The 12,799-nt window shown below is 40.0% G+C and overlaps 1 protein-coding gene across 3 annotated transcripts in view; it reads right to left on the bottom strand.

Annotated features, from left to right (window-relative positions):
* Window positions 1–3,463: 3,463 nt before the first annotated feature.
* RPRD1A (regulation of nuclear pre-mRNA domain containing 1A) overlaps window positions 3,464–12,799 on the bottom strand; it is a 68,570-nt gene continuing 59,234 nt past the window's right edge. Inside the window, exons 7-8 of one of the 3 annotated variants that reach the window (XM_027526342.1) lie at window positions 6,723–6,920; window positions 3,464–4,219 (exon numbers count right to left, since the gene is read on the bottom strand). In XM_027526342.1, the coding sequence (XP_027382143.1) occupies window positions 6,771–6,920 (150 nt within the window). In that variant the 3' untranslated portion in view covers window positions 3,464–4,219; window positions 6,723–6,770. Of the gene's footprint in view, window positions 6,921–9,285; window positions 9,483–12,799 lie in introns of those variants that run through there. The other 2 variants (XM_027526341.1, XM_027526344.1) reach the window with 2 other exon arrangements.

Raw genomic sequence — 12,799 nt, 5'->3', positions numbered from 1 at the left:
TCATCTTTGATGGTATCCAGCAAGTTGAAAATAAAATCACAGGGATTTCAGTAATTCAAACGGCTAAACCTGTGGTAGTATAAACATACAAAGGGCTAGTCAGCCTTTTCGATAAGGCAGATGATGGTCGGACTCCGGACTGCATCGCTGTTTCTCCTTCACTCTACCATCCTCAGAAGCAAAGGACAAGAGATACCCTGGACAGAGAAATGAAGTAAGAAAATATGGAGAAATTTGCCAGCGTGGAGACAGGCGGTTTCCAAAATGTAGAAATAATGCAGATGAAAAGCATTTCTTGGCTTGCCAGAAAAGTGTACTATTTTACAATTGCTTTTGTTGCACCAAGTCCTTTTATTCCCTCTAAAGCTTTTCCATACTTGACAATAAAGTGCTGAGGTAAGCTGTTGACTGCCTGCAACAGTGGTACACAAAACAAGCCTGGAACTTTCGTGTGCATCAGGACTACCTAGAGGGCTTGTGTAAAGGATACACTGCTGGTCTGCAACCTCAGATTTTCCAATTCAGTAGATCTGGAGACTGAGACTTCAGCATTGTAAAGAAGTTCCCAGCTGAGGCTAATACTGCTGGCCTATGGAACTACTGGCTTGGAAGAAATATGGTAGTTTAAAAATAAAAGCACACTTTGGTCAATTCTAAAGTGTTATCATATTCCATTCCCACTAGACTGTAAACCTTTTGAGAGCAGCCATGCAGTTGAATAAACTCTGTATATCTCAAAAGATTTAATACCTTAAACACAGTAGGTATTCACTGAAATGTTGTCTAAGATAACTATCCCTACAACAGCTCATTCTAACTCTACTTTGTTGATATGAATACAAACAACTGCTTTGAAAAAAAGCAATTGGAAATCAAAGTAGGGACTTGCACAGATATTTGCACACCCATGCTTACAGATGTATTATTCACAATAGTCAAAAGACAGAAGCAATCTTACATGCTGTGCAGCACAGCCAAGAGATAAAAAATAAATAATAAGTACATAAGGTGGAATCCAGGGTCCACTGACAGATGAATGAATAAACAAAATTTGGTGTATCCATACAATGCAATATTACTGAGCCTTAAGAAGAAAGGAAATTCTGACACATGATACAACATGAATGAATCTAGAGTGAATTGTGCTAAGTTTAATGAGGTAGGCACAAAAGAACGAATATTTTATAATTCCACTTATATACCTGGGGAAGTCAGATTCATAGAGACAGTGAAATGGCTGCAAGGACTAAGGCGTTCTGTTTAACGGGTAGAGTTTTATATGCGGAAGACTTTGGAGATGTTTTAAAGGCGGGTGGTGCTGATGGCTGCACAATAATGTTACTCATCAATGTATTTCCTGCCAGAGCACACTTTAAAATGGTGAATTTTATGTTACGTTTGACCTCAGTGAAAACAACACAAGACAACTGGGTGTCATAGCTTTTCGTAAGCGCCCCTTCTTCAGCAGTGCTTCCAGTTAGGATGTTTCTTTTTAATTTGAATGTTTGCATCATAACTTCACATTATGCAAAATGCGATATGTGATGGTGGAGCTGCTACACAATGTATCAACTTAACAGGCAGCATCGTGTGGTAGTTCAGAAGCATAGGCTCAGAGTCAAACTTGGAGCTGGGTCTGAATCCCAGCTTCACCATTTGACTTGTTCGGGGTCTGCATCTTAGGCTTCTCCATGGGCTTCCCTGGTAGCTCAGCTGGTAAAGAATCTGCCTGCAATGCAGGAGACCTGGGTTCAATTCCTGGGTTGGGAAGATCCACTGGAGAAGGGATAGGCGACACACTCCAGTATTCTTGGCTTTCTCTTGTGACTCAACTGGTAAAGAAGCCACCTGCAATGCAGGAGACCTGGGTTCGATCCCTGGGTTAGGAAGATCTCCTGGAGAAGGGAACAGCTACCCACTCCAGTATTCTGGCCTGGAGAGAAATTCCATGGACTCTATAGTCCATGGGGTTGTAAAGAGTCAGACACGACTGAGCAACTTGCACTCACTTTAGCTTCTCCATAGGTAAAACTGGAGTAATCAGAGCCATCTATCACAAAACTTATGTGAAGTGCTTACAGCAGTCCTGGTGTATAGTAAGTAACATATATGTGAGACCTACCATCAGTGTGTTATAGACCATAATTTGCTCAGTAGGGCACTGTTTCCCAAAGCGCAGTCAAGAATTACCTGCATCAGAATCATCACGTAGCTCATTTAAAATGCTGATTTCCAGGTCTATCCCAAATCTTCCAAACAGAATCTCTGGATAGAAGTTCCCCTATATAAAACCTACTGCCACAGGGGGAAATAGTGGAATGGCAACGGGAAGCCCCCGAATTCAGATAAAGTGACCAGAGGCCATCTAGGGGTGGGGAGCCAGGGGCACTGGCCTAAGAACTAGCTCTCTCAAACTTCTAGATGGTAAAATCACAGAGAATTCTGATCCAGGAGGTATGTGCCCTTCCTGCAAATGTCCCAAGAGAGACTTATGAAAGTTTAGCAAACAGTGCCCTAGAGATTCCTTAAGATTTCTAGTATTTTCCAGTTCTGCTTTAAATGTGGCAAGAGGACCTGTACTCCAGAGAGTTCAAGGTACTGTAAGTGAATCTGCTGATTCAAAGGCACTTAAGACTGTGCAGCAGGTCATAAAAGAAGATGCAGTTTCATTCTCTGCCCAAAGAACTTGTTACATAATGAACTGTAAAACCCATACTCTTATTATTACTTGGAATTGCATGGAATTACCTGGAATTTTAAGTCACCACGCAAGTCACAAACTTTAAAGCTGGTTTAGAGCAATGGTTGTCAAACTCAGTGGCATCAGCATCAAATTGTTAGGAATGTAATCCTAACCTTACCCCAGTACCTCTGAGGGTGGAGCCCCGCAATCTGTAGTTTAATAAGCCCTCCAGGTGCTACTGATGTTCGCTCAAGTTTGGTTCTCACTGACCAAGCAACTGGAATTTCCTTTGGCAGTTTCTCCACCATCAGATCACATCAGATCAGATCAGTCGCTCAGTTGTGTCCGACTCTTTGTGACCCCATGAATCGCAGCATGCCAGGCCTCCCTGTCCATCACCAACTCCCAGAGTTCACTCAGACTCACGTCCATCGAGTCAGTGATGCCATCCAGCCATCTCATTCTCTGTCATCTCCTTCTCCTCCTGCCCCCAATCCCTCCCAGCATCAGAGTCTTTTCCAATGAGTCAACTCTTCGCATGAGGTGGCCAAAGTACTGGAGTTTCAGCTTTAGCATCATTCCTTCCAAAGAAATCCCAGGGCTGATCTCCTTCAGAATGGACTGGTTGGATCTCCGTGCAGTCCAAGGGACTCTTAAGAGTCTTCTCCACCATACCACTGCTGAATACTTCCAGCACTTTCCTTCCCTCCCGGTCCATCCTCATCTCCCCTCCTCACCCCATATCCACCTGAGCAAATACACAAAAATGATCTGCACATCTCAAAAAGAACGTAAAACTTTATTAAGAACATCTTATATTGTCATCAGATACAAGCAAAGAAAAGGGGGTAAAGAAACAGGGAGACTTCATCTTCCCATGTGCTACTGCCACCTCAGAACAGACTCGTGTGGATGGCTGGAATTACAGATAGCAACAAACGCTCTGTATAAATAAATTCAGTAAGTAACACAATGCTCCCTTTCTATACAGAGAAGAACTGAGTTTACACTTTAAAAAGCTGTGATACAGTGTAACAACTATTAAGACTGCCACTTAGAAGCTACTTCTTAATAGAATACAAAGCAGTTTAGTAGCTTTATTTCATATAAATTTTTTGAATGGAAAATTCAGAAAGGACAGTCTAACTTTCCTAATTAATTTGTACTTTTGAGAGCTTTCTTTCTGAAGATTTCTCAGAACAGTTCAATAATAATAGATGAGTTGCTCATCTACAATGACAACCAACAACCTGGTTTTAATTTTGCAAATCAAGATGACCAGGTCATCTCAGCTTTTGCTGATCCTGAAAGAGTTCTTATAGAAAAACCCTGATTCAGAGTGCATGTGAGATGAGGTACCAAAATAGCTGCACCTGGACTGGTTTTCCTAGAAGGGGAGGTTGGCTATTGAGCACAGCTGATTTTCCCAGACTCCCAGGCTCCCCCATGTGGTTCTTTTACTTACTGTATTGATAGAAGGAGCAGAGGGAACACCAGGGAATCTGTTCAAATTGCCACTCCAGACAGCTCTCTGCACTGTTTGTGGAGAAAAGAGTGATGGTATCCATTCAAACCAAATATGCCTACTGCAAGTATGGTGACATGCTTTTCTCTTGAGGGGCCAGGCCAAGCTGCACTCAAAATGCATGATTTGCCTCACGTACACAGTGAAGAAAATGTTCATGATTTAGAATTTGGTATTAGAGTACCCCCAGCTAACCCAGCTAAAGTTTCTTGAGAAATTTTAGTCCCCCTTTTAAAAAGGAAGGCTATTTACTGCTAAGGCTTACCACATTAACTATCAAGACTTCTAAAGCAGACCATATCATTTGTGTTCATGGTCAGTGAATTAACCAACAACTGAAAGCTTGTGAAGACTTGGTCAAAGGGGAAAACCGGGGGTAGGATTCAGGTTGAGTACAATCACTTACCACAAATTGCATCAAGCTCTTTAAAAAAAATAATGCATTTTTATAATAAATATTTAGAGCAGATACTGGCATTAAAATCAGTATCTAAACCAGAAGTCTTTCTTAAATGGTGAAAATATTTCAACAAACTTCTAGTAGGTTTCAAATCTTCCCAGGAGTACATAGTTTATAAATTAGTATTAAATGGAAAACAAAAATGTATTTTGAATAAGTCACCACTTTAGTAGCTCATAAATAAGGTCAAGATGCTAAAAAATAAGTCAATATACAAGTTTTGTTTTCACTTTAACAAAGTGGCATGCTTCTGTAACAGGTATAACCAGGTTTCGATAATCGTGCATTTGCCACACCCTCCACCCCACGCTGAGTCTTCTCCTTACGCAGCCTACACCTAGGGACAGAGGCACACAAGACAGAGAGGCACCCCAATGTCTAAGTCTGGCTGCTACACACCATTTCCTTAGTGCAGAGTGATGTTACAAATGCTGGTCAGGGTCTACTACTCGTAATTTGTCAACCACATTACAAGTTCAGTACATTCATGGTTAAGTGGATTAGGTTCCTGGGTGAGCTCTCTATGGGAGTGTTCACAGGGAACCTAATTACTACTGTTCCTGTGGAAAAATGTGCCCCGAGTCCCAAAAGTTGACTAAAAACCTTTGGAATATAAGCCATGTATGGGTGGGAACTACGTGTGTCTGTTTTGGAGAGGCCAAACCGTTCAAAGCACCGTTCTGAAAACTACTGGCTGCTAAAATGAAATACTGGCTTTCTCCTTCACATATAGTAAATTCACTTTGACTATAATTTCTAATACTGAGAAAGAGTGAAGCCATTCAGACTAGTGAGACATAACTGACCTGTGGGATTTAAAAAGCTGTTTTATTGACTAAGATGAATCTTCTTACAACAAAAAGAAAAATGTCTAATATGTAATGAATGAAAAAAAATGTTTATCCTAAGTAATCACTGAGTACAAAATCCACAGCTTAACAGTGTGATTTAAAGAGAAAGCAGGAGAGCATGCAATTGCTCTAACACAGGGTTAGAAATAAAAGGTAAAAGTACATTTGTTTTGGTAATTCTAAATATACAAATATAATATTTACCATATCTACCCTGTAGTGTAGGACTGCTTAATTCCCATTTATACGTAATTCAAAAACCTTAAGGAAACATTAAAAATGTTCCAGGCAACTTTACTGAACATTAATGAATATTGAGTTCATGAGATATTAGAGCTAAAAATACTACTGTTTTTAAAAGTTAAATGGCTAAGAGAATATTAAGGTACCATTATTTTACTCTTCTTTTAATCCCACAGATGGCTTTTTATGTTAAAGGGATCAATTATGTTAAAAGGAGCTTAATTTGACAAACAGAGATTCCAGAATCAGAGTTGTTCTCTTGGTACAATGTCAATTTTTTTTTAAACATTTCCAAAAGCATTTTCATAGCTATCTACCTAAATAACTCTAAACAGCTTTTAATCAAGGGGTCCCTATATAACACTCCTTTTATCCTACACTGTGGCTGTTGGGATGAAACACCTGTTGTGGAAAAGTTCTCTAGGTTCTGATCTGACCCTCAAAACAACATCCATTTTTAGTATTAAATGACCGACCTCTGGGGAATAAGGAATCTAAAGTGTTGAGAGGCACAGAACTGATGTTTTGGTTGAGGAGAAGGGTGAAAATCAAGTTGAAACACCTAGTCCCTTCTACAATCAAGTCCTAACTATACCATAATAAAGTCTCAACCAACCTGATTAGTTCTTACCCTTTAGGAATCACATACTATACACTGATTAGATACTGAAGAAAATAAAGAAAAACATTTGAAAATACATGAAGAAATAGAAACATGGAAATTTCTCACAAGGCCCTGGATCAAAAAAATTTACAAAAAGATCTTTTGAAAATAATCACTACTTGTGAGCTTAATACACATAGATTCACTTTGTTTAAACTAAGTCATGTTAACTTACCAATAAAATAGTAAACAAACCAACATTTTAAACAATTTTATAAATTACCTGTCATTTCTTTTTGTTAATGTCACTCTCTCAACAATATACAAAAATAACACTACAGCACTATCCACCTAACCTGTCTCCATCTCTTGCAAAGTCCTGGGCCCTGGAAAGAGACTGGTCATCAATCTTCACTGTAGATGTCCCCCGCAAAGGGCAGGTGCATGTGGCTGCCAGTGACATTGGGCAATCGAGATAAGTCCGGCAGGCTCTGGATCCGGGACCTGAGTTCTTTGCGTACCAGGGAAACTCTGGCTAACTTGCGCTTGTATTCCTGTAACATCAAACCACTCTCATTAGCACTGTGGGAGTTCAGAAAGGAGCTATCTAGCTTATCCAGCTAATGCTCTGCAGAAAATCTGATAAAGCACTCAGTTTATGCTGAAAAACAAGATTATGTAAGCCTTAGGACCAAAAGAGGGATTTGGGAAATACTCAAGTAGGGAAACTCATTCTTAGGAAAAACTACAGTCTTAAGTTGCTGCTTCACACCTGTAAAAAGAAGACTAACATATTAATGTATCAATATTTAACTGAAGCATATAGAATTCTCAGGTATACCGGGGCAAGGATAAGAAAAAGTATATATTTATTTCCACAAGCTTAAAATAAAATTTAGCAGTGTTTCTGACTATAAATGTTGGCAAAAAACCACAGGAGTATTATCAGTATCTTTGAGTTTATCTCGAATAGAAACCAGATGCTTCATTATTACATCATAGTTTTTCACATTTATCACTACTTTGAAATAATTAGACCGACTGCTAGTGTTACTTAATTTATCAGTAAAGAAGCATGTATTACTGTTCAAGTTTTATTACTTCAATAACTATTTCAATATAACTTTTTTCTATTGTAATGTTATGCATTTTATTTTCTACATTTAAAGTATTTAACTTGAGAAGGGGTCCAAGGCTTCATAGGCTCACCAAAGGATCTCAATGGCACAAAAGGAAAAAAACTTAGGAAACCCTGCAAACAGCAGCCTAAGGTGTCAGACTAGAAACCAATAAAGATCATGTTTGGCTTAGGGGGAACAGGCCATTCTCTGTAGTGGAAATATCTTTTATTAATAACTGAAGCTTTCAGACTTCAACCAGGACAGAGGAACCTTCTTTTTCCATCACCTAGTACAGGCAGAGTGTGAAGAGGGGAAATCAAAAAGTTGACTATTATTTCCTCTATAAAGACTAGAAACTTTTCCTCCCTCTGACCAAGGGTTAGCTCACCAAGACAGAGCAGGTGAGTGAGCTTTCATCTGGGGTAGAAGGCCTATCCACAAGGAGCCCCTTTTTATTTCTCAATTCTGACTAAATCTCCTAGGAAATTTTTGGAGAAACAGAATTCTCAAAAGAACACCAGCCTCATCAACCATCTATTAAATGAGAACCTCTGGAAGCAGGTCCAGAGCTCTTGTATTTTGTAAAAGCTCCCCCAAAGGATGCTAATACACGAGCCACTTCTCTACAGGTTTTGTCTAAAAATGAAATCAGGGAAGCTTCTCTGAATTACTAAGTCCCCTCTTTTAAAGAACCACCATTAATATGCCTGGGGAAAGGAATCTGTCAGAATTACTATATCCCAACCACTCTAAGGCAATGGGGGAAACAGGGTTTCTGAAGTACACTGGGGAAGTGAGCACCCTGGCAGACAAAGCCAACGAGGTTGAAAGCTGGGCATGTTGTAGGACAGCTTTGGACACAAAAGAGAGGTGTCGATTCTTGCCGTGTCTGCCTGTCCTTGCACTTTTAATCCATCATGAAGGTCAAGGTTGAGTAAGGGAATTTAATATCTAAAACCTCAAGGTTAAGACTTTCCTGTTCCCTTTTCCCCTTTGCCAGTGACACTGGCACAGCAGGTAGGTTTCAGTACAGCAGCTCTGAATGGCACACAGAAAAGCAGCAAGGTGCTCATTCTAGATACACACTTTTCAGTCCATACACATCTCCGCACTTCGCACACGTCCTCAGAATACTCTGGTGGGGGCAGGGGCAAACACATACCTCCATCTGTCCCATCTGTGTGCATGCTCAGTGGCCTCAGTTGTCTCTGACTCTTTGCGACCCCATGGCAGGCTTCTGTCCATGGGATTTCCCAGCAAGAATACTGGACTGGGTTGCCATGCCCTCCTCCAGATCTTCCTCACCCAGGGATAGAACCCACGGCTCCTACGTCTCCTGCATAGCAGGAAGATTCTTTACCACTGAGCTACTGGGGAAGCCCCCATCTGTCCGTTTGTACTAAATCATTCTTTAATAAATAACACCTAAAGTACTCCAAGGCTAGCACGATAGATTCAGATGCTGTTTAAACATGCACAGAAGTAATTACTCTGCTCCTCTTGAGGCTAGATGTCCTGAGAAGTCTCATGTGCCTTTAGTGATCATTACTGCCCATCCTAATTTCAAGTTTCTAGCAACCACACAGGCTGTTCTTCAGTTATTAAGATTTATCTTAATCCTTTGATTCAGGCAACCCACTCCAGTACTCTTGCCTGGAAAATCCCATGGATGGAGGAGCCTGGTAGGCTACCGTCTATGGGGTCGTAAAGAGTCAGACACAACTGGGCGACTTCACTTTTACTTTCATGGCAATTAAAAGCCCTCTACCAACTGGTGACACTGCATACAAAAAACTGGTAAACATAAACAAAAGCTGCCCTTTATTGGATGTCCACTGATACACCAGGCATTAAAAAAAGAACTCATTTCATCCTCTCAGTAATCCTGTGAGAAGACTGATTATCCTTCACAAACAGTAAAAATCAGGCTTTCCTCAATTAGGAACAAAAGTAGTAACCAAAAATTTTCTTCTACTGTCAGAATCAGACTTTCATCTGAAAGACAAAAGATTTAAGAAGTTGTGGTTAACCATCTGATGTTAGCTTGAAGAAAAAACCGACGAAATCTGATTAACTACCCAACTCTATGATCCAGGGCACAGTTCGAAAGGTCTTAAATTGCCTCACTGGATTCCACAGGCTGGTTTCCTATGTCAACGATGCTTATAGTAAGAGGTGTGTGTTGTTCTGAAACTGAGGCTCTACCTCAGACATGGAGGCTGAGAATACTGGGGCACCAATAACCCCTGCCCACCGCCCCTACCCACCCCAACCTCCCATCCCCGCGCCGTTCAGGAGGTGGTAGTCCTCACAAGCAGCTGAGAGCACCCTTCCCCTTCACCTAGAGCTCAGGTCCTATAGCAGGGGTAGCATTTAGAGAAAAGACTGCCATTGTCTCCACCCACAGTTCCACAGTCCCGACTCAAAGACTTTACAGGAGGAAAGAAACAGGCAATAAAACAGCGCCCTCCTGGATCAGAATAAATATCTAACTGACCTCAAAACAAAATCAGTATCTGGAAGAGATTCGTGCACTCCCATCTTCATCGCAGCACTGTTCACAATAGCCAAGACATGGAAACAACCTAAGTCTCTGCCAACAGATGAATGGATAAAGATGTGGTGCATATGTACAATGGAGCACTCAGCCACGAGAATGAAGGAAATTGTCATTTGCAACAACCTGAACAAACCTAGAGGACACTGCTGTTGTTTATGGTCATTAAGTTGTGTTCGACACTTGTGACCCCATGAACTGCAGTCTGCCAGACTCCTCGGTCCATGGGATTCTCCAGGCAAGAATACTGGAGTGGGTTGTCGTTTCCTTCTCCAGGGGATCTTCCCAATGCAGGGATTGAACCCAAGTCTTCGGCATTGCAGGTGGATTCTTTACCATTGAGTAAAACAATTAGCCAGACAAATACTATATAATCTCACTTACATGGGGACCCTTAAGAAAAAAAAAAAAAATGAACTCACAGAAACAGAGTGATGCTGACCAGGGGCTGGGGTGCTAGGCACGGGGAGATGGGAAGATGCTGGTCAATGGGTAGAAGCCTTCAGTTATAAAATGAATATGCTCTGGAGATCTAATGTAGAGATGCTGATTATAGTCAATAATACTGAGTACACCTGATATCTGCCGAGAGCAGACCTATGTTCTCATCACCAAAAAGGAGAGAAAAAGTAATGATGTGTAGTGAGGAATATATTAACCTGATTGTTAGTAATCATTTCAGAAAGAATACTTACGTCAAATCATCCCACCATACTCTGTAAATATACACAGTTTTATGTGACAGTTTCACCTCAATGAAGCTGAAGTTGGGGGCAAAGAAACATCTTTTTATCCTTAGTATATAAAAAAGGCCACTACAGGTAAGTCCCTTTTAGTTTTCTCATTATTTTCTAACTAAACCTGCATTTTGCAAAAATGGCTTTCAAAATATTTTGTATTTTAACCTAAAGAACTTCTTTTTCCTAAAAGAATTTAGCTCTGTTCCAGCAACAAAGAGGATCTGAATTCTAAAGTTAAAAAAAAAAAGAAAAAAATGCTGAAAAGCCAAAGCATTAAAAAATCAGGCCCTTTCCCTTAGTAATAAATACTGAACTGATATATACTCCCTTCACTGCAAAAGTACAGTGTTGTATTTTATGTTGTCTTTTTAAAATTTTTATTTTTTAATTGAAGTATAGTTGATTTATAGCTGTTGTAAACCCTCTGGTGTACAACAAAAATGATTACGTTATATAGAACATACATAAAAGAATATTTATATTATGTTCTTTTTCAGATCCCTTCCCATTACAGGTTAAGATACTGAATATAGTTCCCTCTGCTATCCAGTGCGTCCTTGTCGTCTACTTTAGATACAGGAGTCTTTCTCCGTTCATCTCAAATTCCAGTCTGTCCCTTCCAGCCTTTCCCCCTTCGGTCTCTTTTTCCTTTTGTTCTCTTCTGTGATTTGTTGACTATCTTCAGTACTTTTTTGGATTACTTCTTGTTTATATCTATTATACATTTTGGGGTTTGCGATTACCTGGAGGTTTTGGTATAGTAGTCTATATAAACACACGTGTTGTAAGTCACTCATCTTTCAATTTCAAACACATTTTAAATACCCTGCCATTTATACTCTCCTTCTCTCTCGGTTACATTTTGATAACATGTTTTACATCTAACTGCTCTGTGTATCCCTTAACTGCTTACTGTGGACACAGGTGTGATTTTACTACTTTTGTCTTTTAATCTTTCTAGCTTTGTGTGTGGGTGATTTCCTTAATGTTTTCTTTTACCTGTGAGCTTTTTCATCTCTTAGCTTGTTTCTAGTTGTGGCCTTTTCTTTTTCAGCTAGAGAAGTTCCTTATACGTTTTTTGTAAAGCTGGTTTGGTGGTGCTGAATTCTTCTGTTACTTCTCTATAAAAGCTTTTGATTATCCATCAAATCTGAAGGAGAGTCTTGTGGGTAAAGTATTCTTGGTTGTAGGCTTTTCCATTTCACTCCCTTCTGGCCTGCAGTTTCTGCTAAAAAATCAGCTGCCATTTCGTGAACCAATGTTTTACCTCATTTCTTGCCAACTGTTTACATGAGTTATTTTACTTCTCCCTTGTTATTCCCCACTCATTCAACAAGGCCTATATTTTTATTCTTAATTTACTTGCCAGATCTCCACCAACACCACACTCAAACAGCAACACTCATGTATATTTCAGTATCAATCAGGAGGTGCAATCTATCTTGTGTGCAGTGAAAGTGGGGTAGAGCTAGGCTGAAATCTGAACCACTAGAAATGCTTTTCTTTACAGCTAATATTGAGTATCTTACATTGTGTTCAAATTTTCTCATTTCACACGACCTATTTTAAGATAAATCTTTGCCACAGAAGCTTTTCCTATTGTGGTTTCACACCTGCTACCATTCAAGTTAGTTCTGAACTTAAATACTACTATTCTGTTCTCCGGTTTTTATATCCATAACTGGGGAACACACACTTTGTGTCTATCTGTATTCCTTATAGTGTCCAGCAGAGCACAGGGTATGAACAGGTAGGTCCCCAGTGGATTCTCCTGGAAATTAAGTCAAAAGATCTGGATACAAGTACTGCTGTGAAAATGCTGCACTCAATATGCCAGTAAATTTGGAAAACTCAGCAGTGGCCACAGGACTGGGAAAGGTCAGTTTTCATTCCAATCCCAAAGAAAGGCAATGCCAAAGAAGGTTCAAACTACTGCACAACTGCACTCATCTCACACGCTAGCAAAGTAATGCTCAAAATTCTCCAAGCCAGGCGTCAACAGTACATGAACCAAG

The sequence above is a fragment of the Bos indicus x Bos taurus genome, chromosome 24, assembly GCF_003369695.1.
Source record: "Bos indicus x Bos taurus breed Angus x Brahman F1 hybrid chromosome 24, Bos_hybrid_MaternalHap_v2.0, whole genome shotgun sequence".
Classification (NCBI taxonomy): Eukaryota; Metazoa; Chordata; class Mammalia; order Artiodactyla; family Bovidae; genus Bos; species Bos indicus x Bos taurus.
The sequence above is the reverse complement of the archived record's forward strand: the minus strand, read 5'-3'. Positions and strand labels throughout refer to the sequence as shown.